Source organism: Rhipicephalus sanguineus, chromosome 4, assembly GCF_013339695.2.
Source record: "Rhipicephalus sanguineus isolate Rsan-2018 chromosome 4, BIME_Rsan_1.4, whole genome shotgun sequence".
In the NCBI taxonomy this organism is placed as follows: Eukaryota; Metazoa; Arthropoda; class Arachnida; order Ixodida; family Ixodidae; genus Rhipicephalus; species Rhipicephalus sanguineus.
In genome coordinates, this window is record NC_051179.1 from 400,545 (window position 1) to 427,709 (window position 27,165).

Here is a 27,165-nt window from a genome sequence, read left to right on the forward strand (position 1 = left end):
GCAGCTGGTTTACGTTCGAAGCGCAAGTACTTCCTCTCCGCTAATGTAAACGCTAGGCGTATTGAAAAATGAAATTTCCTTTTTTTTTTCTGAGTAATGATGCCAAGATGTGAGGATGAAAGTAAAGAAAGCCTTGGAACAGGGGCGTAGCCAGAAATTTTTTTCGGGGGGGGGGGGGGGTTCAACCATACTTTATGTATGTTCATGCGTGCGTTTGTATGTGTGCGTGTATATATACGCAAGCAAAACTGAAAAATTTCGAGGGGGGGTTGAACCCCCCCCCCCTTGGCTACGCCCCTGCCTTGGAAGGAATGTAAATGGGCAAATGCAGCTGGTGCGGATCAGATAACAGCAGATCTGTTAAAGAGTGGGCAGATTTTTCTACGAAAGCATGGCCACTCTTTATGCGCAATGCCTCTTGACTGTGCATGAGTGTACTGGAATCTTGGAAGAATGTCTAACATCGTCTTAACCCATAAGAAGGGGGACGTCAAGGACCTGAAAAATTACAGGCCGTTCAGCTCACCGTCCATTACCTACAAGGTAATCGCTAATATAATTACGACCGCCTTAGAAGTCAATCAACCAAACGACCAAGCAGCATTTCGTGGAGGCTACTCGACGGTAGACCGTATTCACACTCTCAATCAGGTGATAGAGAAACGCGCAGGATATAACCAACCCCTATACATAGCCTTCATGGATTACTAGAAATTCTATTCAGTCGAAACTTGAGCAGCCTTGCAAGCGTTACAGAATCAGGGTGTAGACGAACCGTATGTAGAAATACTTGAATTAACATGACCACAGAGGTTCCACAGGTACCACAGTCTTCGATGAAGAAAGCAATAAAATAAATAAAGGTGTAATGCGGGGAGGCACTATCGCTTCAATGCTATTCACAGACAGGAGGTTTTCACAGCCTTGCACTAGAATACGGGTATACTACGAGTTAAAGCAGAATACCTTAGTAACTTGCGATTCGCTGATGACATTGCCTTGCTGAGTAATTAGGGGGACGAATTAGCTGCAGAGCACGACTGAATCGGACAGGCAAAGCAGAATGGTGGGTCTGATGATCATATAAATGCAGAAAACTAATGTTTAACAGTCTAGGAAGAGAGAACAGCGGTTTGCGATAGGTAGCGAGGCACTGGAAGAGGTAAAGGAACACGTCTACTCAGGGCAGGTAGTGACCGCAAACCCGGACCATGAGACTGGATTAGAAGAATATAAGAAAACGAGGAGGAGTCAGGCCCGTACCCAGGAATTTTTTCCGGGAGGGGGGCACTTGCTGAAGGCTTCGACTATTTGAGAAAAAACGCCTGTTTTCATTATTTATTTTCGGTAAAACAACCCCTCAATCAGTATTTCGACGGAGGGATGGGGGCCCGAGGAGCAACGCGCTTACGAAGAACGGCGACGAGAACAGAGGCGGGAGCGCGACCGCCGGTACCAGACAAGATCCAAGGTCCGTGAAAGAGATGCTCAACGCGAGTGACCTGCGACAGCAACACCCAAGAGGACACCGGGAGCCCGTGAGTGAGACGCAGTGTGGAAACGAGTGGATGGCGTTTTTCACAAAAGCACACAATTTTGAAGTCCAGCTTTTCTGCTTGCAGCAAAAGGACATTACGCTAACACTATGATGTCCTCTTTACAGCTCCGCCGGTCACCCTCTGTCAAAGAGCGGAATGGTTCCTACATTTTTTCCTCTGCTACAGGCAGACTCAGTCAAGCAGAAACACTTTGCTGTCTGTTATTATTGACCTGCTCGAAGTATTGAATACTGCACCGAGAGGCGCACTGACACGGTGTACACCAGAAGATGTACACACTGCGGTGGACGGCGCACCTGCGGTACTTTGTGTAACCAGGTGGTCAGCAGCACAATGTTCACAGCCAATTAAATATTAGTGTGCTAGCTCCACACATACTCCACTGATCCGTGTGTCACAAGAAAATGCACCCTTGAATTTTTTTTTGTATTTATTTTTTTTCTGTTTATGCCGAATTCGCTTCAATCCGAGCTTCTGCGAAAGTGTCCGAGGGTGCGTTTAACGGGGACTACATGATAGAACAAACTTCGTTTTCCTTTTACAGCCAAGCTGCATGTGGCCAGGACATTCCGTTTGTACGCCGCAAACCTCCTAGTGCCCACTAGGGAGCCGTGCAAAAAATAATGACATATTGTACGTTTACAGCCTGGCTGTCAACAACCTGGCCTTACACCTCGAACTGGCCTCCACCATGTTAACTCTGTGCCGCGCACTAAAAAGCTTCGCTATAGTCATCCACCTCACAGAGTGAAACGGCTCAATTCTTTTTCTTCTTTGTATTGCAATAGTAATTATATGGACACTCCCAACAGGTGTTTGCCGACGCCGTTGCCGTCACTTTCCGTATAAAGTCCAAATTGATAACATCACCACGCGCATCGCATGCTCTACCCGCGAGTAAAATCTCGCGAGCGCTGGCGACGAACGCGGCCGAAGCGGATATGAAACGAGCCGGCCGTCTCCGTCGCACGGAGGGCGCATGCGATAACATCATCCCTCATGCGAGGCCTGCCGTCGATTGCTTATCAAACCGAAACGAAACTCCCCGCCCATCTTTCGTAAGGAGCATGAAGGGACGCCGGGAAAGAGGAGGGGGGGGGGGTCTGAATGCGTCGATTGAAGGGAGCAATTGGGTGGGCCCACTATATCGAGGCATCAGGAGCTCGTAAGCTTGCTGTGTTCTCATTGCTTACTCGATCTCGTTTAAAAACTGACGGCACGAAAATCGCTTCGGTCCCTGGAACGGCCATATTACCAGCGTTTTATTGAGTTACGTGACATCGGATCCAAAAGTGTTATCTGTGAGACTTACTTCGTATAACAATACAATTTGTTGGTATCGCTCTCATTACTTCGCCCTTAACCCTTTGAGGGTCGAATTTTTTTCGCGAGATCCAGTACAAAAATGTGTAATTTTTTATTGCTGAAATAAATTCTTCAGACGATTCCATCTCAGAAAAAAATTGTCAAAAATTTTTTTCGTGGCCGTAAAGTGACAAAAAATCATTTTTGTTGTTACATACACATGGTTTATTCGTACAAAATCAAGCGAAGTCCTAAAAAAACGACTTTTTTTATAAATAAAAATTATACATTGTATTAAAAATAGCTCACAGACATACAAAAATAAGCGCACCAGAGTACTTTTCCGGTGAAAAATGTTCGTGCTCTAACGCTAAAAACGTTTCAGCGTGTGATAGTTTTTGAAGCATGGCTCCACACACAGTAATTTGTTGCACTCCACACACATGTAGCGCGTCTGAACTCGTCAGAAAATCCTCGTCTGACAAACTGAAATCCAATGAATCGGATTCTGATTCGGCAGTTGGGGAATAGTCCGCATCGGAATAACCGCTGGTCGACTCACCGACAGCAGAGCAACCGGCGCGCGCTTACATAGCGTAAGCCAACTGCGTCAGTTAGCGCACGGAAGAAAACTCTATGGTTGTGCGCCCGTCCGGAAAGCAAAACGAGTGAAAAAGCTACAGTAATCCTTCGTCTTATCGCCAACAAGACGTAGTTAGTTTTTCCGAGAACCCAAAACAGGAAACGCAATCACGGCGGCGTCATTTGTGTATTTTAGCGCCGCACGGAAACAGATGTAATCGCGCCCCGGGAAGCAATAAACAAAGAGTAACAAGCGCTCACTCTTTGAGAGATTAGAAACCAAACAGCCATCAGTTTTGCGGGCGCAAGAAGCGAAAACCACCCGAAGGACGAAACGGAAACCAGCCAGACCCCGTGCGCGCGTTCTGATGCGCAACTGAAAGCCGCCGCGCCGCTTTGGAAAGCAAAAAAAAAAAAAGGCGGAGACATCGGCGCATTAAAAAAAATTCCACGTATTCCCGAAGCGTGGCAGCACATTCCAAGCAAGAGAAATGATCGAAGAAGGCGCGCTCGGTTCCGCAAGCGATAGCCAGCGCGCCGTTTTGCGAAGCATAAAAAAAGCAACGGAGCGACATCGGCGCATGAAAAAAATTCCACGCATTCCCGAAGCGTGGCAGCACATGCCAAGCAAGAGAAATGATCGAAAAAGGCGCGCGTTTTAAAAATAAACGGTATGCCGTACATGTACGACGAAAACCCTTTGGTACCAGGAAGCTTCTGCCGTACATGTACGGCGAAAACCTTCAAGAGGTTAAGCAAAGCTGACTTTCTTTTTTTGGAAAGCGAGGGGCGGACATGTAATACGGCGTAGCCGCTTCACAGCTAGCCTTCCGATGCCAGGGCCGTCAGCGACGGGCCCGCTACTAACAGCTGCGCATATTAAAAGCGGCTGCTCAGACCAGGGGGCATGCTTTTAATATTGAGATGACATTTCTTTAAAAACTAAGCAAAAAATTCGAATTGGAACCCTAGCACTCACGAGCTCGAAAGGGCAGGGCCTTTAAGGGGGTATTTACCGCAAGAGCGACTACCAACCCGGATGTGCTGGTGGAAGGAATTACGAAAAAGCTCTCCTTGATGAAGATCCACTGTTCAATATATTTGAGAAAAAGCATAGGCGTGCGCAGGGTTTCTCACCAGGGGGGGGGGGGGCAAAGGTTCATCGCAGCGCCCCCCCCCCCCACCCTAAGTCAATGTATGAGGCAGATTTTGCGTCCCCCCCTCTTAGGTGACTAGAAGGGTCAATGTACTGGGCAGATTTTGCGCCCCCCTCTTAGGTGATTAGGGGGGGCGGCCCCCCCCCCCTGTGCGCACGCCTATGAGAAAAAGTGTCAATGCGTTCCCACCATTCGTGTGCTCTTTGTACGCGAGGCACAGAAAATTCGATATTGTTCGATGTACATGTATATTTTATTGCTAGCGTTCCCAGATTTCATTCCGCGATGTCCAGAAATAGAAGTGACAGGCATTAGCGGCACGCATGTAGTTATTAGTGAAATGTGGTTTAATTACGCGTCGTGCGACGCTTGAAACGAGCGATCAGCAGCGTTTCTGGAAAGGACGACGTCCGGTGATGAATCGCCGCCACACTATCTCGCTACCGATTGGCCTAGACGTCACGAGCCCCTGCGGAAAGCGCGTTTTACCATTGAGAAGCTGCGTCGGCACCGTGCACAGCATCGTGGCTAAGTCGGGACGCACGCGCGAGCGCGCTTTATCCAGCGGAATAATTAATGGTCCATGGCTGCAACTTTGACGGCCCCAAGATCAAGCTGCACGTTTTGACGCACCCGCAGTACGATTGCCAGTGAGAGACGCCCCCAAACCAAAGACTCTGGCGCAGTTTCGCGCAATTTCCGTCGACATTATCAGGATGGCGCAGTAAATCCAATTTGGCGCACTTTCGCGCAGTTGGCGCAGGAGTGGGATCGCTGCATTCACCTTATACAACGCCTGGTATGATTGTACTCTTCTGCCACGACGCACTATTACATCTGATAACGCGATTCCTGTATAAGGTCTTTTTCGAAAAAAGCTTCAAGCACCGGTGTGGCTATGTACTGCAATGCAGAGTGCCTGGTTCGATTCTTGCCCAAACCCTGGGGCTTTTTTTTTCTCTCCTCATTGCGCACGAGAGGTGCAACGGACAATGGCGGCAGAAAACTACGCCAGCAAAATCAGCTGTTGCTTTACACGGTAAAAATGGCCAATGACTCCCAACAGACAATAGAGGGTTTAAACAATCACGTTTTATTTATTCATCACATAGCTTCCCCCATGCTGGCATTCCACTGGGTCGATTCAGTCTGGCAATCATGCCCACGACCTACATTCCCCCTAAAATAACTGAACACGAAACATGAAAACAAGCACAAAACATTTTCTGTTCCTAACAAACCACACAGAAGGTCCTTGCCTCATCTCAAAAGAGTTTTGCAATATGGAGAACCCACAGTCATGAAAATCGTTGAAAGGAGCTTGAAAGATTAAAACAATAAATTTGTCCCGAATTAACCTGGCACACAATCGTCTCGTCTTTTTTTTGGCTTGCAAAGAAATGCCGCATACCAGCAGTGTGTTTCGAGCACTACTTGCTACGATTCATGGATGTTGTGAACAGCAGAGTCACGTTTTTCTTCTTGTTCTTCTTAGATCCGGGTTTGCCCTTCTGTCCATCTGTAACAAGCACAACTTTTTACAACAGATGTCACCGATTTGCGTCCAAGAAAAAGCACAGGGCTGGCGGCTCGTAACACAAGCTCACACAAGCATTCGTATGTGCCATAAAAAATAGGACACATGCTCAAGCTTCAGTAATTCAGAGCCCCGAAATAGAAAACAAAAACGGTTCAAGGAAAATTAAATTTGGTATGACAGGAGGTCATTTTGTGAAACAAAAAACGGTTTCCAATGCCATCATGTAATGCCCACACATTAGAACTGTGACCTAAGTATCTGGCTGAGGTTGACTAATGTTCGTTACTGTATCTACAAATGGGCCCGTAATGCTTGTTCGTTATGGGATGCAACAAAAACCTCGAAAACTCCTCTTGAATTAATACACTCAACAAAAGACCTTTTTCAGATGACTGGAGAGTGCCCCACCTTGAGCTAAATAGAAGGTGGCCACAGACAGATTGTTCCAGTGCTGAGTATTCACGGCCAATCTATTTACGTAAAACTATATTTTGAGCAGTTTTGTAGCAAGAGTTTCTTTCAGAATGTAATTCACTAACATTTTCCATTGCACACATTTTCAAGTTTGCTCGGCATAATTTAGCACAATGTTAGCATACTCATTGACTTCTGCGGTTTCTGGTTGCCCTTTGAGCGAAATGAGCATAGACCGAAAATTTCCGACTAGTTCCACCTCTCCAGGAAATCCAATTCAAAACAAACAAAACAGAATAAAATTACGTCATGAGACACCTGTCATGCCAGAAGGCCAATCGGGACCCTCACCAGGTGACTGAGCGCTGTCGGCATGTGCAGCCGCTGATGCCGCTGCGGCAGCATTCAGGGCCTCCTCCAAAGCCAGGCTGAATGACTGGCGGTACTGTGGCACGGGGCAACGTTCCTCGTCGTCATCATCATCAGAGCCAGCTGCCGCTCTAGCCACGGGAGACTCTTTGGCTGGCAGTCTGCGTTGAAAGCCAACTGCCGCACCCGAGCTACGCGTCTGCACCATCTGTGTTGAATGAACCACACCAGCATTGAAGTCCAATACTACTTATTGTTACACCAGCAGTTTAAAAACTGTTAAGGATAATTATATAAACCAACTCAAACATGGTTACCGTATTTACTCGACTCTAATGCGCACCTTTTTTCCCGTAAAACGAGTCCAAAAATCGCATGCGCGTTAGAATCGAGTACCGAAAAAAAAAGAGAAACTCTGTTATCGTATTGCCATCGGCATTTCAAAATGGCCGCCTCCTACGCACCTTCGCCATTTCTGCCATTATTGTTTCAGTCCGTACGTGTGCTGAGGAGACTGTCATCCCGTTCTGCGTTCACATCGACGGCATGGAAGTGCCGACTCCAAATACCGTATTTACTCGCATAATTTGCGCACTTTTTTTCGCGAATTTGGAGCTCCGAAAAGGGGGTGCGCAAATTACGCGGAGATTTCGCGAGCACATCTGAAATAACGCACAATATATAGTCCTAACACGCGCGATATAATACATTAAAGAAGAAAATAAATTATAGCGCAAACGAACGGTTTTTAACAGAATTAGCACGTACTTTAAGCAGCCAGATTCGGTCATGCACGGTCTAGTCAGAATCACTGGTTGAGAAGTCCGACTGAGAATCATCACCGCGGCCGCTGTCACCGCTTTTCCAAAGCGCGTCGTCCTTGGTTCCGTCGAGTGCGTTGAGGCGTTTTCTTGAAGCTCTTCGCGACAATGCTGGGAGTAACGAGGTGCCACGGCACGGCGATGCCGGTGGGCCTACGCTCTCGCACATATTTGAAAAGGTATTCTTCAACAGCAGGAAACTTTCCATGCTTCGGTCCTCGGAACGGTCTCCTTCCCGGTCTTGTATTAAAAAGCGAACTCTTCTGCGGCACGGTTCCTGTTTCCTTACGCAAATTCTATAACAGTTAGCTTGAATTTTGCCGAATAGTTATTGTAGCCCAGCGCAAGAGAACAGTGAAAACGCAACTGGCTGATCGTGAAACCTAAACTGCCTAAACTTCCGAAATCAACGAAGGCTGCGTCGCAGCGCGGACGCGCGGATGGCGCGGACGCAGAGGAGGAGGGTCAGCGTGGGAAGCGACTGGCCCTCGCACGCCTCCGACTCAGAAAGTAGTCCCAGTAGTCCGTGCCGTGTCGCGTGCATGCATTCTCACGGCGGGAGAACGCTCGAATAGTTCCGACAACCGGTGAACAGATTTAGGTGTTCGGGTACAGTTGGTACGGTCTCGGCGGTTTCCGGAGAATAGAACGAAGTAATCGGAAGAAGGGACTTCGCACTCGCAGCCTGTCTTGTGTATGACTCCGCTCGCTTGCTCGGTGAGGGCCGCGGGGCGCGGCCATCCAAAGTTTCCCCGTGGGCGCGCGCCGGCGAGCTGGCTCGAGCGGGGCGGGGAGCGCAAAATATGCGAGTAAATTTTTTTTTTTAGCAAAGCTGGCTAAATATTAGGGGTGCGCAAATTATGCGAGGGCGCAAATTATGCGGGTAAATACGGTACTCGACGAGTGCACCACGTTGCAGCATTTAAAAGAATAGTTATTACATGTGCTGAGACGGGCGGAAATCGGGCCGCATCGCGGTCGTTCAGAGTTCCCGCAACGTGCGTGCGAGACTGGAGCAAATAGAAGCAGAAGATTTTTTTACAGCAAAGCTTCACGAAAAGGTTTCAGTGGACCAAGTTAGGGCCGGTTTCCCGAAATCGAAGAGCGTTGACAGCAACAAGGAGTTGTCCGACAGCGACAAGGACTGATCCATTACGCAACTCGTATCGCTCGCCACCGTAGTGGTGACAGTTTTAGCGGCAAGGCCTGCTTTTTGACTTTGTGTTTTACTTTTTTGAAACTTTAGTTCTTTAAAACCCAAATACTTGTTCTTCTGAATGTGCAAAGTTTGACTCCTACGGACTTTTTTTGTTCTTTTCTGTCACGAAAAAATGGGTGCGCGTTACAATCGATGTTTTTTTTTTTTTTTTTTTTTGGTCGGCGAAAACGGGTGCGCATTACAATCCAGGGCGTGGTAGAATCGAGTAAATACGGTATGTCAACTGTAACACTGGCTGTCCCATTCACGGTTAATAGACAGAGTTGAACGGGCTTACAGGGATAGCATGATCGAAATGCACATGCACAGACGATGCACAAACAATCTGTAGCGTTTACCCTACACACGACATTTTTAATATTTAGCCTTAACGTGTTTGAGTCGTTTACGTAGCACACGTAAAAACATGGCAGCAGTTTGGGATGCCCGCTTCGAACTGAAGCAGGCGCTGGTACTGTTGAAGGATTCACTTCTTTCACAGCAAATGACTGACAGCTTCGCTTGCCTTCAGGTAGCTTCGACAACAGAGTATTATGGATAACTTAGCGGAGTTTTTGAAATCGCTTCCCATTTCGAACGTTCCCAGGCCTAACAAGAGTATCTGTGTAAACAAATCTGCAACACATAAATCTTCACTTTTGGTGCATGATTCACATTTATTTACTTTCATTATTACTAAAAAAAGTAGTAATATTGCTGCATGTGGTGATACAGGCGAGTATTTTCAGTTTTTTTTTTTCCTTTCACTTTAACGTATTCATCCTCCGCCAGGTGGTGCCATAGTCATAGCCTGGGCACGTGAACTCTATCCCCCTATTCTAAAACGCGCTATCTGCAATGAACGTTTGTGGCACGTTAATGCTATTCCCTTAACCCCCGCTTATCACACTGACGCCACACTCGAGTGCTGTGTAGCAGTTTCACCTCGAACCTACATCATGCAAGTTTATTACGTAACAAATATGGTAGTTTTGGGCAATAGTTTTTCAATAACAGGATTTCAAGTTCACACACTGCCCTGAAGGTGTCAGATACCCTAAAGTGAGATTGTCGGGCTCGATTTGTGGCCAGCTGTGGTTAGCATTCTAACTTTCATTCGGTCTAACACGCAACTGGCCTAGTCATGTTATATGACAACTGCGTGTTGCAGGTGCAAGTGTAAGCACTCGAGGCAGAACACTGAAAATATGACTCAACAGTTGTTAATGTGACTGAAATGTGCTGCGATTATGTTGGTTCAGCTGATTAATAGAACACACTACAACTCTTGCAGGACAAACTGCAACTATCTTCCTTATTCAGTAATTAACAAGATTCTGTTAACTGCTACTACAATCTAAAGTATGCGGGACTTTCAATATACTGTGTTAAACAGACACAACCAACCTGAGCGAAGGACACCCGGTTCGCAGAGCTGCCAGCGGGGGTCGACGACCTACACTCCTCTGCAGGGCTGTTGGCACCACCGAGCATTAATTGCCGATGCTCATCCGGATCACTCACTGAAGCCACAAATGAAGAAATCAGTTAGATACAGGCAGGTGCACAAGAACCCATTCACTACACATTTCATGGAATCGCAAGCCAGAGGACACAATTTGCGATAGTTTAGCGATCTCAAGGGGAAGTGACAAGTTTGAAGGCTTTACTGTACTCTCGGAAAGTTGTATGCTACGGCTGTTTGAACCATTACTGCAGTCTGGGCACATGTAAGATGAGTGGCCAAGTTCAAGTTGTCTAGTGAAGGCTAATTTTCGGGATTCAAATCACAAAAGTTTTGTTCCACATAAATGCATGGGCATTGGCTCAAGCTTTCAGCTGATACAGTAGAACCCCGCTGTTACGTTCCTCACTGCTGCGTTTTCCTGGCTGTTACGTCGTTTTCCGCCGGTCCCGGCATAGATCCCATAGGATACAATGTTACGTCGCAACTGTCGGACCGTTCCCGTATGATACGTCGCGAAGTGCGCTCGGAGCCGACCGAGTGACTACCAAAGAGAGCCGCCATGGTGCATTTTCACGCAGCTTGGCCTCGTTTGACCGTAATATTAGCCGCATGAGAGGCGCAAGCAACAATCTTTCAATTGATGCAAACAAAAGCATGGCCTTCGAGATTCAAATTGCAAAGATGGCGTCTATGACGTAACTGCTCGCGAAAGCAAGGCCTTCGAGATTGGCATTTACTATTGACAAAAGCATAGCCTTTGAGAGTTCTATTGCACAAACATGGCGTGTATGACGTAATTGCTTGCGAAAGCAAGGCCTTCGAGATTGGCATTCACTTCTGCCATCGCGTTGGCGTAGACTCATCATCATCGTTATTTGTCGGGGAGCGGGAGGAGTTCGAGCTGGTTGGAGCTCGCACGGTCGTGCGTGCGGTTCGCGGTCGGACTCGCCGCGCCGGTCGTGACTGCGTGTGCTTAGTTCTTTCATGCCTACAGCTGTTGGTGTTAAAAAAATCACATACGTTGATTACATTTCTGTGGATGAGGCCGTCCTAAGCTCCGCGTTTCTATCCATCGACTAGATCGCGGCTGAGCGCACCAATTTTCGTGCTGCTCGTAAGAATTGAAATAAAATTCTGTACCACTAAATATTTTGCCGTTTTTCCTGTTTTTCGGCTCTTACGTTTCCCGTCTCTCACGTTTATTTCCTACGGTCCCTTCAAAAACGTATCAGCGGGGTTCTACTGTATTAAGTTGAGCCAGAATTTTAATAATGAGTCAGATTAATGGAACTGTACCGCGCCATACAGACACTTCTCTGTAGACTCTCAAAGGCAATGCTGTATTAACTAACAAGAAACGATAAGGCACAGTGCAACTGCTTTGTAACATCAATGAGAAAAGCAGGTTGGTTCGCACTCTTCCCACTCTCCTTGTTTTATCCCAAACAAGTTGGTGCTTGCACAAAAGTAGCAGATTTGCGTGGAATTATTGATACAAGAGGTTCTACAGCTCCGTTTCAACAGCTCCCAATAATGTTTATGCTTAGTCTGCATAAAGAAAATGTGCCACCTCAACACATCCTCGGTGGAGTTTTCCATGAATGTTTCTTCACCAAAATAAAGCAGGGACAATAGATTCATTAGGAGGCCAGAAGAGAGACAACACACATGCCAGAAGCTGAACGACTCCTTCCCGGTGTTAAGATGACACGCACACAGCTTCTACTGCACCTACCAGTTACTATGGAACTCTCCGAGCCCGCTGATGAGGAATGCAGAGGTGGAGGGGAAGCAGGAGCAGCTGGTGATGGCCCACCGAGCGGTTCACACGTTGGGAAGTGGCGTGCACTGTTTAGCTGGTAACGGGCACCACCACCTGTACGAGTAGAGTGCGACACAACAATCGAGTGCTCTAGATTCGTACATTACTAAAGCAACCCCCACCTTTCCTTGAAATGTGAATGTGTTGCGGTGCAAATTCAAGCAAATTTGTCTGCATGCTACCGCCACGTTTGTTCCTGACGAGATTAAGAATAAGAAGCAGAACCCCTGGGTTACGACAGATAATCCGCATCAAAAGAAAGCTTAAAAAGAATGAGACGCTCAGGCCGGCCACGGGACTCTGCCGTCAGCGCACTAAGCGCAGCGCTGAAAACTGAGGTTAAAAAAAGCTAAGGACACTTTTTTTACCACCACTTTAGGCAATTTCCTCAAGGAGGCATCAGGGAAATCTTGGAGGTATTTGTGCGACAGAAAATCCTGTAGTATTTCTTTAATGGTCGACGGTACACCAGTCTCGGAGGCTAAAGCAGAAGCTGATGAGTTTAACCGATACTTCCACTCTGTATATGCCTCGAAAGATACTAACGTTGTTACTGAGCCTGAAGGGTTCATTTCTTCTATGCAGAATCATGTTGTGCACTGGGCAGGTATTTTCAACTTGCTTCTTAATCTCAAAGCTAAAAAAGCTGGTGGCCCCGATAGCATCCCTACAGTCTTCTTGTGAAGTTATGCAGAGTGGATCTCTCATTACTTGTTCACCATTTACAGTAGAACCCCGCTGTTACGTTCCTCACTGCTGCGTTTTCCCGGCTGTTACGTCGTTTTCCGCCGGTCCCGGCATAGCTCCCATAGGATACAATGTATTGGGAACCCCGCTGTTACGTCGTAACTGTCGGACCGTTCCCGTATGATACGTCGCGAAGTGCGCCCGGAGCCAACCGACTGACTACCAAAGAGAGCGGCCATGGTGCATTTTCACGCAGCTTAGCCTCGTTTGACCGTAATATTAGCCGCATGAGAGGCTCAAGCAACAGAATCTTTCAACTGATGCAAACAAAAGCATGGCCTTCGATATTCAAATTGCAAAGATGGCGTCTATGACGTAACTGCTCGCGAAAGCAAGGCCTTCGAGATTGGCATTTACTATTGACAAAAGCATAGCCTCTGAGATTTGCATTGCACAAACATGGCGTGTATGACGTAATTGCTTGCGAAAGCAAGGCCTTCGAGATTGGCATTCACTTCTGCCATCGCGTTGGCGTAGACTCATCATCATCGTTATTTGTCGGAGAACGGGAGGAGTTCGAGCTGGTTGGAGCTCGCATGGTCGTGCGTGCGGTTCGCGGTCGGACTCGCCGCGCCGGTCGTGATTGCGTGTGCTTAGTTCTTTCATGCCTACAGCTGTTGGTGTTAAAAAAATCACATACGTTGATTACCATTTCTGTGGATAAGGCCGTCCTAAGCTCCGCGTTTCTATCCATCGACTAGATCGCGGCTGAGCGCGCCAATTTTCGTGCTGCTCGTAAGAATTGAAATAAAATTCTGTACCACTAAATATTTTGCAGTTTTTCCTGTTTTTCGGCTCTTACGTTTCCCGTCTCTTACGTTTATTTCCTACGGTCCCTTCAAAAACGTATCAGCGGGGTTCTACTGTATAACGTGTCCCTAGCACAGTTTTGCTTCCGTCCGGAGGGGTGCTCGTCTCCTTCCCACACACAAGTCAGCTGATCATTTGCGTATGTCTAATCACCGCCCAATATTTTTGACCTCAACAAGCGCACAGGTGCCGCTCCTAAAGGGGCCCTGCAACACTTTTCCCAAGCAGCCACAGAATGGCTTCATTATAGGGGCTTAATTCCCCACGAATCGACCACTGCAAATTTTTAGAACCCATCCAGTACAAGTGGAGCTACAAAGATTTGTCGCACACTGTAATTGCTTCCTCTCTTCTCTTGTCCTGACGAAAGCGCTGGAAGCTAAGCAAGGAGGGGTGGCACGGGGGAAGAAGGTACGACATGCGCGCCTCATGACCTTGAACACTTTTTCTTCTTTTTTTTTTCTTCGAATGCGCGGCATACTTTCAGTGCGATCGCACACACGCGGGGGCAAGTGACTGCCTCCCATGGTGGCCGCAGTAACTACCGAGCGCGCCATTTTCAAATCAGCCAATGGCGTGGCCAGTGGCAGTGACACCGTAAGCAGCATTTTTGTCAAGAAAAGAGGAAGCGCTTTTTAGCCTACTGGGAATTTATTGTAAATCACAGGTCGCATGCTGCGCTATAATGTTTGGCTCGCGTGTTCTTAGGAGCCTCGACTACTGATCGGCAGAGTTTTCTGACCATGCTGAAAAAGTGTTGCAGGGCCCCTTCAATAGCATGCATTGGTTGAAAGCGTCGAAAAACCATGGGCACTACTTTTACGTGTAACATACGGCAATGTTCATTTATGGCAGGCCAACAGGAGATACCTATCACTGCTTGAAGTCAACATCGCAGCAAGAGTTGTTTTTCTCAGGTCTGTCGCATACACTCAAACCCCATTACAACAAAGTCACATCTGCCACGAAAATAACTTCATTATATTTGAAAATTCGTTATAAATGTTTATTTGTAACACTGTATCTATGGCAAGACTATTGTTCATTTACTTTGTTATAACTGATAATTCATAATATCCATGTTCGTTATATCGAGGTTTGAGTGTATCAAAAGAAGAATAAACACTGGCTAGAGGAAGAGAATGTGCAATTTGATTGCGTTGAAATTGGACCAAACACCACCGTAATCGAACCCACTACCTTGATTGCTCAGCAGTGAAAAACCATGTGTTACCGCAGTGGGCACCTTCAGGCTCAAGCTTTCAGTCTTTCTTCGTCCTTACTTTTCTCTCATGGTTGCTTTGTTGGAATAGCTGTACAGCAATGGTGCCCTCAGTGATTCCAAGCTCACAGACACAGCTTTGCCACAAGATCAAGGTGCATCCCGTATATGCCTAATAACAACCATTCACCAACAACTTGGCAAATCCGTTGCCACTTACAAAGCAAGTGCAAGTTCTCGGGTGGCTGTGATGCAGCCACTTACCGTAGCCCTGCCGACGCATCTCTTCCTTGGCACGTAGCCTGTCTTGGCGCTTCTCATTGCGTGCCCTCCGCGACCGCTGACGGCGGCGCTTCTCCACATCCGCTGTGGACGAGAGCGCATAGAGAACGTTAGTGCTTAATCACCCAGCGCCTCCCAACACAGACATGCATCATGAACCACACTAATGAAAAAAAAAAAAGTTTCCCAGAACGATCTGGGCTCACTGTAGTAATGATGCTAAATAAGAAGAACACGCTGTGCTCAGGAGGGCAAGGGAACACCTTATTACAAAGCAAGTTAGCGTTCAAGAATGCAAAGAACACTCGAATTAAGTACAGTCGCCGACCGATAAATCAGACACCGATAATTCGGACATGCTCGGTGATTCGGACAGTCGCGCGGCACCGCCGTTGATCCTATAGAAGTAATGTGTAAAGACGACCGATATTTCGGACAGCTGCGAGATCTACATTCGATAATCCGGACCATGTCCGAGACTGTCGCGCACGCCGAATCGCCAGCCATTATCTTCTCCGGCACCCGTACCATACAAAGTATGGCCTCAGAGATCAAAACGAAAGCTAATTGGTGATCTATGAGGCTCTATTTCGATCGCTACTTTATACCTCAGATTTGTGATTTGAAATGCCGATCTTGGAGGCACTGGTCAACTGTGGAAAATCCTATCAACATCGCGAACATCCTACATTCCGGTTCCTGTATCCTCGCGCTGCGCTGCTATCGCCGCCATTCTGTCAAATGCGTCTGCGGTAAAGCGTTATGCGCTCGCGTTCATTTTTATCTTGAGACTTGCTTTATTTTACGCTCTGCTGTCTCAAAAGATCTGAGTTAAATGGCACCAACAGTGCCCTCACAGCCAGCGCCTTCGACAACGAAACGCGGCAGATACAGTCAACTGCCGATTTTCCGGACATGCTCAAAAATTCAGACGCTTTCGCGGCACCGTCACCAGCCCCATAGACGTCAATGGTCAAGAACGTCGGAAATTTCGGACGCTAAAACTCTTCAGCGTCAGATTTTTCGGACTTTCTGCCCGAATTGCTGGTACGAAAGGCAAAATTGAAGCCCCCACCTCTGCCGCGTCTATCATCTCGTAGGTTCGAACCAGCGCTTTCGCGAGTCGACCTGTTTGCGACAGTAGCAGAGTCCTAAAGTCAGCTTTGTGGCGATGCCGAAGTGTTATGGGGTGAAGCGGACGGGAAATTCAAAGGGGCCGCTATCACGGCTGTGCAGCGATGTCTCACGGATAAGCAGTGGAAATGCACGGAGGCGTGATGGCGGCAGGTGGCAAACGCACCAGTACGGCTCAATCGCTGACAAGCCTTACGATAAGCATCTTCAGTCAACTGCTCGATAGTGCATGTGGCCTGGTGGAGTTGCATGCGTAGTGCATGCATTTAATAGGAGAGAGCCCAAACGCGCCGCGCCGCCATTCATGCTGCCTCTTTGTGCGACCGCTAAGTGCGCCGCACAGACGCGTTGCCTTCACGAATGAAACCAGCTCGCCATCGTACAGCGATCACATCACACTGGCGGAGATACAGTCGGACTTGGTTGCACGTAAGCAGAAGTGCGGGCAGCAACGCAATGACAACTTTTTTCGGCCACCAAGACCCTGAAGTGTAAATAAAAGTATTTTTTTTTTCTGACGCATTCGTTTTTTCGGACATTCGATAATTCGGACTTATTTACGTTCCCCGTGGAGTCCGAATTATCAGTCGTCGACTGTACTCATGGGCTGTATCTTTAAGATAGACGTCTGTTTATAGTGACAAAAACAGAATAGTATCATGCATGGGCTGTGACTACCTAAAATGAACAGAAAATATTAGGGCTGTGCGAATATTCAAACTTTCGAATGTTTTTCTAATAGCGTTTGCTTTTCAATTTGATTCGCACCGGAATTTTACTATTCGAAGTATTCAAACTTCGGGAAGTAAATATAAGTTCATAATAACAAAAAATAAATATAACGAAAAATCGGCATGCAGCGTGCTTGGTCTTTCATTTCGGGGCGCCGACATGCAAAACTGCTAGCCCATTTCCATCTATGCTTCGAGCAGTCACTGCGCGACGGGCTTGGCCGGGGGGTCCCGCTTCCAATGTGTAAAATGCCCGTCCACTGTTTCGAGGAGCCAGAGGGCGATGCAATTTGTTGCTAGTGACAAAGTACATTGCAGCTGCTCTGCTTTCGCATGTCCGCTAGCGTAATGTCCTTGCTCGCAAATTCCGAATTCGTCTCGTACATCGGCGCTGTGAGCGAAGTTAAGCCTAGCCCCGACTCGGAGCAGTAATCTCGGTTGCGGTGTGCCCGGCCGTGGTGCCTGATGTTTCATGTAAGTCATGCTCTATCACGAGTACAAAGGGTCGTCCCGTGATGGTCTTCGTCGCGAGGTCTAAAGTGCTGATAACCCGAACCATGGGTCCGAGTCGATCTGAGACACGCGTCTGCGAGGTTTGCGACGAGCGCAGCGCAGTATCGTAATCGGATAATTGAGTTCCGCTTGCAGCTGCCGAACTAAAGAGCAATTATATTCTAAATGATCGTCGACCTGTGAACACAGACCGAGCCGTGACCACGTCAGCAGTGACCTCGCGGCACGCAAGCAGCGGACGACACACTGCTGGAGTGAGGATAGGACCAATGGGGAGGCGTGCTGGAGAAACATGGTCAATTGGAGGCATCGAAACAAACTTTATTTAAACATTTGCTTTTTGTACGCTTGTTTCTGAATGGAGGACCTAGCTGAAGCGGGAAATTTGAAGACTGAGAAATGTTCTTTCAAAGAGCACTAAATGGCAGTGCCCTGATGTGCTGTTGCGGAGCTATAACAGTGTTTTTGCGATTTCCGCAATAATTATATAATTATCGCCACCTCGGCAGGCGCAACAAATTTTTTACCGCACTTCTACGTAGTTTTCAGTGAAGGTATTTTTTAATCAGAAAAAGGGCTACAGAAATGAACTGAAAATGTGATTTTTAAAAGTTTACTTTCTTTTTATGATATAAAAGCCACATCCCCCTTCCCTTCAAGAATAAATCCGTTCTTTGACAGTGTTTGTGGCTTATTTCTCTCTGGTTGTAACAGACCCATTCAATGTTTACATAAAAGTCGTAACAGTACATGGATTTTATACTCCCTTTACAACAGACCAAAAATCCTCTTCACTATGAAGGTCTGTTGTAATGAGGTTACCGTATTTGCACATGAATAACGCGACCGTGAATATAACGCGAGGGGGGGTACTACCGTTCTCGATTGAAAAAAAAAAAGTTTATTACGATTATAACGCAAAATGATGCAACTGTAAACAGTAATCAAAAAGTGGTCGCCCGCAGAGCTTTATTTATATTTACAGCCGTTGAAAATGCTAGAACCACTTGCTCGCCTGATTACTCTTCCTCGCTGCTCGAGTCCTTATCGCTGTCGGCAAAAACTGCGTCGTCCGTGCCGTCCAGACTGTTCGAGAGGCAGCACGTCAGGAATGCCCGTGACACTATCGCTGACAGCAAGGCCTCCCAAGCATTATGAATCCATCGAGCAACCTCGCTCACTGAGGCTCACTTCATTCGACCCAATGGAGTCGGTTGGCGATTGCTAGCCTCCAGCCACTGTTTGTAATCCCGTCGTACGAGATCCTTAAAGGGTTTATTTATGCAGACATCCAGTGGCTGGAGCTGCGACGTCATTCCTCCGGGAATGACAACAAGGTCGGTGTTGAACTTGTGGAGCGCTTCCTTGACCTCATTGGTCAAGTGGCCTCCAAAATGCGTCTAGCGCAAGCATAGCTGGAGTGTTGAGGAGTGCGCCCAGACGTCTTCCCCACACAACACGGATCCACTCCATCATGGTGCTGTTCATCCAGCCCTTATCGTTGCACTTGACGTACATCCGGGGCGGGAATGTCTCGTTCTTGGGCAGCGTCTTTCTTTTAAATATGAGAAAAGGTGGCAGCTTACGCCCATCCGCCGTGCACACCAGCATCATCGTCACCCGGGTCTTCTCGTTGCCCGTTGTGCGGACGTGTACCTCTTTGGTGCAGAGTTCGTCGATCCCGTAGCCAGCCGGAATGTCCAAAAAGACTGGCGTCTCATCCGCGTTTCCGATCTGGCATACGGGGTGCTGCTTCTCTCTCCTCATCTGAATCACAAAGCGCTGAAACTCAATGAGCTTCTCTTCGTACTCGGCCGGAAGCTTCTGGCAAATCGAAGTCCTTCGGCGAACTGAGAATCGCGCACGACGCATAAACTTCTGCACCCACGAGCGGATCAAGGCACGTGCAAGCTCCCTTGCCTTGATCTGGACGAGTTCGGCATTGACAGGCAGAAAATGGCCGCGACGTCGGCGCACGAATTCTACCAGGTCCTCTTCAATTTTCGGGAAACGGCCGGTCTTGGGCCCATGGAACGCCTTACGAGTCGGTGCGGCTTGGAAGATGCGGTCAAGGCACTTCCTCAAACCTCGAACGGCTGACTCCGTCACTCCGAGATGCCGCGCCGCACTCGAAGTGCCCCTCTCTTTGGCCAGCATGATCGCCTGTTTTTTAAACGTGGCAGTATATTGATTCCGCTTATTCATTATGACAGGCAATGCGCAAGAAAGTGCGTTCTGAACACAGTGACAACCGAGCGCGAGGCACAGGGAGGCGAAGTTATTCCGAAATGATTGTTATCCACGTGTTGCCACTGTGGCTCCCATGGCGCTAGCAGTGCTAGCGACACAATGCGATTGCCGCAGCATACCGTAGTGGCGCATGCGTCGATTGCAATACGCACGGTTTCCGTACTGAGTGGCGGTGCTCCAAGACGCCAGGCAGGCGTCGGCGAAGTGCCTTCCTGTGCGTGGTCTGGATGCGCAAGTCGGAATAAAATGTGCTATATGGTGCGACCAACCCGCCAAGTTCCTGGATCGTGCGGCGCATGCTACAGGTACGAAGATTCAAAAGAAAGAAAGGCTCGAACGAATTTCACGCTATATTTGTGTCACTTTGTGTCACGAACCCGAATATAACGCGAGGCACCTTTCTAAGTCACAAATTTAAAACTCGCGTTATATTCATGCAAATACGGTATGCTGCATGCGTTCCATCGCCACTTTGTGATGGCAAGGTCACTGCATCTGCCACTGACAGTTGGCTGTTGCTAATGCCGCAAACGTGGTTTCAGTTTCGTACTCTATCAACTTGTTTTACGAAACGTGCTTTCCGAATAATGTCTTAGCGCCGCGAGATCAGTGTAAAATAAAATTCATTAGTATCTTCCAAAAATCGGTGCAACATCAAGTTATCCACGCTCATGACAATACAGCACGTTACGTCAGCCGCATCACTACGCGACAGCTAGCAGCAGTTTCATTTTCACGCAGCAGACAGCACGCAGACGCCAGGTGTATTGGTTGTTGTGCAAAACCAATTGTTTTCTTTTTGGCCATGTTTTGCGCTACATTTTAATGCGGAAGTGTTACTTGGTTTGTTTGTGAAAGTGCGCACTCGTCCAGTGTCCACAAAAGTTGTGCACAGAAAACACGTGCACTCTCCCACCGGCATTGACAGCGACACCAACGTGTGAAGTGTTGTCAACACCACTTTGGTTGTACCATTTCACGTAAATAAATATAATCCAGCCTCCGTATTTTCTAGTTCTTTATAAGACATTTAGAGAACACGACTTGGGATCTTCCGCAACTTCTTTATGTAATTTCGCGTCATAAGTATTAAAAAAATCCAAGAAATATCCTAAAATTATTTTATTCGCACTCAAACATTATTTGAATTCGCTTTGCACCCAAAATTTTGCTATTCGCACAGCTCTAGAAAATATAAATCAACAATATCAGTCTCATTATGACAATCATAAACAAGCTACAAATTTATGTGTCACAATTAACCCTTTAGGGTCGAATTTTTTCGCGAAATCCAGTCCAAAAATGTGTAATTTTTTTATTGCTCAAATAAATTCTTCAGACGATTTTATTACGATTTTATTTACGAAAAAAAGTTGTCTAAAATTCTTTTTCGTGACCGTAAAGTGACAAAAAAATCATTTTTGTTGTTACATACACTTGGTTTATTCGTAGTAAAATCAAGCAAAATCCTGAAAAAAAAAAAGGCTTAACAGTTTTTTTATAAATAAAAATTATGCATTGTATTAAACGTAGCTCACAGACATACAAAAATAAGCGCACCAGAGTACTTTTCCGTTTAAAAATGTTCATGCTCCGATACAAAACTTTTCAGCGTGTCATTGAAGCATGGCTCGCCGCACACGCTTTTCAGATGTCGCTCCGTGATCGTCATCAGAGTCTAAACTTGTCAAAAAATCTTCGTCTGACAAACTGAAATCCAATAATTCAGATTCTGATTAGGCACTTGGGGAATAGTCCGCATCGGAAGAATCGCTGCTCGACTCACCGACAGCAGAGCAACCGGCGCGCGCTTCCATAGCGTAAGCGAACTGTGTCAGTGAGCGCACGCAAGAAAACTCTATGGTTGTGCGCCCGTCCGGAAAGCAAAACGAGTGAAAAATCTGCAGTAATCCTTCACCTTATCGCCAACAAGACGTAGTTAGCTTTTCCGAGACCCCAAAACAGGAAACGCAATCACGGCGGCGTAGTTTGTGTAATTTAGCGCCGCACGGAAACAGATGTAATCGCGCCCCGGGGTGCAATAAACGAGAGAGTAACAAGTGGTCACCCTTTGAGAGATTAGAAACCAAACAGCCATCAGCTTTGCGGGCGCAAGAAGCGAAAACCACCCGAAGGACGAAATCGAACCCAGCCACACCGCGTGCACGTGTTCCAATGCGCAACTGAACACCGCCGCGCCGCTTTGGAAAGCAAAAAAAAAAAAAGAAAGACGGAGAGACATTGGCGCATTAAAAAAAATTCCACGTATTCCCGAAGCGTGGCAGCACATTCTAAGCAAGAGAAATGATTGAAGAAGGCGCGCGTTTGAAACCAACCACTCCGCGGGCGCGCTCGGTTGCGCAAGCGATAGCCGGCACGCCGTTTTGCGAAGCATAGAAAAAGCAACAACGGAGAGACATCGGCGCATGAAAAAAATTCCACGTATTTCCGAAGCGTGGCAGCACATGCAAAGCAAAAGAAATGATCAAAAAAGGTTCGCTCTTTAAACCAGCTGCACCGCGAACGCGCTCGGATAAGCAAGCGATAGCCGGCGCGCCGTTTTAGGAAGCAAAATAAAAATACAATGCAGAGACATTAGCACATGAAAAAAATTCCACGTATTCCCGAAGTGTGGAAGCACAGGCCAAGCGAGAGATATGATCGACAAAGGCCCGCGTTTTAAAAATAAATGCTATGCCATACATTTACGACGAAAACCCTTTGGTACCAGGAAGCTTCTGCCGTACATGTACGGCGAAAACCCTCAAGGGGTTAAACTATGAATGATAGCACGTAAGCTTGTGAAGCGTACCAAATGACCTGGGTCAACCAGACAAAGGAAGATTATTGAGACACGCACGTGCAAAGTATTCCATGGTGGCTTGCTTGATGACAGGTGGCTCCAACTGTACTTCTACCACCTGGATCTCGCACGTCAGTGGCAAGTGACGCAAGTAGCGCAGCCGCCTACGAAGCTCCTGCAGCAGCAGCACAAGGTAAGCACAGTTTTAAACCCATTCCATAACCAGACGCATATGTGCCCCCACGATGGAAAGTCACAGAGTGGTCTACATTTTCTATCCAATCATCTTTATTCAACATCTCCCCAAAGATTCAGGCGTTCACACAAGACCTGCAGAAGACAATTAGATTTGCATCCCACAAACAAGGTATGAAAAGAGAAATGATTGAGGGCCCCCATTTGTTACACAACCCAGTTAAGCCAAGAGAAGCATAATTTCTGAGGTTTCACATGCCAAAACCGCGAAATGATTATGAGGCACACCACAGTGGAGAGCGCTGGAAATTTCGACCACCTGTGGTTACTCAAAATAAGGAAAGCATAGGGGCATTAGTTATAGGTTATTTGAGCGTATTAAGGGGAAAAGTTTTTTATTTCTTAATCGATTTTGATGAAACTTTCTGAGTTTATGTATATTTGAGCACCAATTTCAAATATGCAATTATTTTTCTAGTATGATGTGTAGTTTTTAAAATACAAGATATTTCATGTGCCTTTTGGGGAGCAAGATTTTTTCTAAAATGAGTTAGTTACAAAGTAAATCAGCATATCACAATAATCTGCAATCGGAACTGTATGCAGTGCAACAAAAATTGGTGTTCTAAACCCATTAGAACAAAAGTTATGGTGTGCTGATCATTCACTAGTGAAATTCTAGCTTGAAATCGACTCACTCGCGAATGTTCAACATACCATAACTTTCATTCAAATGGGTTTAGAACATCCATTTTTGTTGCACTGCACACAGTTCCGATTGCAGATTATCGTGACATGCTGATTTACTTTGTAACGCAGTCAGTTTAGAAATAATCTTGCTCCCCAAAAGGTACATGAAATATTTTGTATTTTAAAAACTACACAATATACTAGAAAAGTAATTGCATATTTAAAATCAGCACACAAATATACATAAACTCAGAAAGTTTCATCAAGATCGATCAAGAAATAAAAAACTTTTTTTAAGAGCAGTGTCCCCCCTTAATTACAACACAAAGGTAAACCAAGTAAACTGGAGAAAAAAAAAACTTGCCACCAGTGGGAATCATACCCGCAACCTTTGAATTGTGCACTCAGTGCTCTACCAATTGCTGCTGTGGCTCAATAACCACACTTTATGTCGTCTATTCTGTGAAGAAAACAAGGATTGGCCAGTCAATGATAGGACGTGACCGTATTTTTTAGAGACGAAAGCATGCCCCGCCCATTGTGCACTGGCAATTCTTCAGCAAATGTTCCTTTTCAGGTATTCTCTCTTGGGGGCCAATCAGAGGAAGACAAGAAATGAAGGAAGCATTGTCCAGTTGCATGACAATACCCTTAGCTGTCACTGCACTGTACAGTTAGTAATACCGTATTTTCCAGTGTATAAGACAGTCTTTTTCCAAAATTTTCAGAAGTATTTTGGCCGATTCTCAAGGAACTCGTGTTGATGCTGATTAGTCTTTTTTGTTGAATAATAGAACAGCTCGATGTGAATGACGTGTCATAAATGTAATAACGAAGTATCAACATAACCAAACTAGAGTTCCATAACAAAAATAATAGTAAATAAAAAGGGGAAAATAAATATGTTGCCGTGCAGTTTTCAGCTCACAGAGGTTGCGCGAGTTTCGGAGGCCGCAATCAGTTAGCACAAATGGTGTAAAATGACAATAGTGGTGCTGCTTGCACAACTAATTTGGCCAACTGATTCAGCCAGTTGGGCCAGTCACTGTTTGCAGCTTCATTTGTTCGCTTCGTTCGCATCGTTGTCGTTCACAGTTCACCGTTCATCTGCAGCACGTCGCCTAAATCGAAGAGCTACACGGCGAAGTTTAAGCTGACTGTTATGAAGTACAGTCGAACTCCGCTACAACGAACTCCACTTCAACGAAATTTCCGGTACAACGAAAAATTCTCGGTTCCCCGTCAACAGTCCATAGGAGTCAATGCATAAATATGCTCGCCACAACGAACATTTTTTCTGCTGCCGTTCCGCTTCAACGAAATTTACCATGCCATTCTGCGCTCAAAAATTTAATTTACTGAGCAATAAACACAATGTCGGACATTTTTATGCATTTTAGAACATTAAAATCCGAATTCAAAGTCTAAATCGCGTGTTGGCCCCACCAGAAAACGCCGCTGTTGACCGAGTATGGGGGCCGCCATTCCTTGATAGCGACGGCGATCGGACTGCCCTGCTTTCGCAACTGCCTTGAGTTGCTTCATAGTCGCAGACAATCCGAAGCCAAAGCTCAGTTGTCCACACTGAGGTGCAATCGCGGAACGATTCCACGATTCCTTTTCCGATGCCTTTCCAATGCTTTTCGCGCTTCGCTAGTGGTCAGAGCGACGGTAGGTCAGAGCGACGGTACATCCGCGTTATCAACGCGAACAGCCCTGGGGTGCAATTGCGGAACGATGCCTTTTCCAATGCCAATGCTTTTAGTGCTTTTCGCGCTTGGCCAGTGCGACCGGTGGTCGGAGCAACAATTCGTCCATGTTATCAACGGGATCAGCCAGCCGCGAGTGGTGGATAAGAATACCATAGAATAAGGCATAAGTGGTCGCTCCGCGATAGCACGCCTGCATCTCGCCGTTGTCGGCGAATAGCTTGTGTTAGCGTATTAGTGCGACTGTGCAGTTCGTGTTGCGCGCCCGTGCCTCTTTTGTTTCGTTCACCGAAGCCGCGAACGTTGTTTCTGCGTGCTTTTCAATGTGGCGTCGCTACGCATATATGAGAATCGCGTCGTGACGCTGCTGGGGACGCAAAGGAAGCAGCAGGCACTTTTTGAATTTTGGAAATAAAGGTTTCTCTGTTCTACTAGCTCAGGTCAGCCATATTTTTTTCGATTTCACTACAACGAAATGTTCGCTTCAACGAACATTTTTCCGAGCACCGTCAATTTCGTTGTAGCGGGGTTTGACTGTACGCAGAAGAACACCGAAACCGAGCAGCGAGCAGTCATTTCAACATCTCCAAAAAGGTGATTCGCAAATGGCGGCGTTCTACAGACAAGCTCCAGGCCATGAAAAGCGACAAGTAGGCTGACCGTGGCAAGAGGGCGCGATGGCCAGAACTTCATGGACGTCTGCATATGAGGATACTGGAGCAGCGTGTCCAAGGTAGGGCGTTGTCAACGGTGTAGCGGTGCCTCAAAGCGCAGACACTAGCCAAAGAAATGGGCACCGCTGGTTTTGTTGGCGGGTCATCCTGGTGCTCCAGGTTTATGCACCGCAAAGCGTTAGCAATGAGATCCCGCACAAGTATGTGCCAGAATCCGCCAGCGGATTTTAAGGAGAAGCTAGAGAGATTTCAAGCCTACGCAAAGAATGAAATCGAAAAGCACAGCATCATTAACAGCCATATTATAAATATGGATGAGTTGCCACGGACATTTGACATTCCTATGGAAGGAAGCGGGGCACCGAAAGGCGACAAGATCATCACGATCAAAACTACAGGCCATGAAAAAGCGCACTTCACTGTTGTGCTCGCGTGCTGCGCCGATAGGCAAAAGCTTCCGCCTATAATATTTGAAAGGAAGAAAATGCCCAAAGAGTCCTCACCCGGCATTGGAAAATAAAAATTTGACAAATGTCAAGGGCTGGATGGACGAAGACATGATGGGCAGGTGGCTCAAGAAGTGCTTCTCAAAGCTACCAGACTTTTCTTTTTTTTTTTTTTTCATGCCGAGAAAGGCCTCCTGGTCATGGACAGCATTCGGGTGCACATAACTGAGCTGACGCTGCTGAGGTCATCCCAGGCGGAACGACTAAAATACTGCAGCCTTTGGACATGGCAGTGAACCACAGTTTTAAAGCTGTTCTGTGGTGCCTGTGGGAGTTGTGGATGACCGAAGGTGAGCACAGTTATACTGCAACAGGGCGAATGAGCCGTGCTTCGTTCAGCATCAGCAAAATTGCGAAATGGGTCCGCAATGCTTGGTGTGCAGAATCAGACAACACGGTAATTGCGGGGCTGCGCAAGGCAGGCCTGCTAGCGTCTTCAGCGCCTGAGCTCAACGAAAGCCGCAGCAATTCCGAAGATGAAGCCCCAGCGCCGCTGGCACCAGAGCTCGCTGAACTATTTCAGAGCACATCTGAAGATGAAGACATTGAGGGCTTCAAATAATAAAATGCTTTTCCTGCAGTTATGCTGGATATTTCAGTGGTTGTGCAAAATTTTTCTCACAAGTTTGGTTTTTCTTACAGAACAGCGCTCACAGACGTAAGT

General features: G+C 46.8%; 1 protein-coding gene across 1 annotated transcript in view; it reads right to left on the reverse strand.

Moving 5' to 3' along the window:
- Positions 1–5,675: 5,675 nt before the first annotated feature.
- The window catches only part of LOC119389282 (RING finger protein 10), a 49,494-nt gene continuing 28,004 nt past the window's right edge, over positions 5,676–27,165 (reverse strand). Inside the window, exons 10-15 of the mRNA XM_037656483.2 lie at positions 22,785–22,902; positions 15,279–15,380; positions 12,149–12,289; positions 10,353–10,468; positions 6,909–7,134; positions 5,676–6,122 (exon numbers count right to left, since the gene is read on the reverse strand). Of these exons, the coding sequence (XP_037512411.1) occupies positions 6,034–6,122; positions 6,909–7,134; positions 10,353–10,468; positions 12,149–12,289; positions 15,279–15,380; positions 22,785–22,902 (792 nt within the window). The 3' untranslated portion in view covers positions 5,676–6,033. The remainder of the gene's footprint in view (positions 6,123–6,908; positions 7,135–10,352; positions 10,469–12,148; positions 12,290–15,278; positions 15,381–22,784; positions 22,903–27,165) is intronic.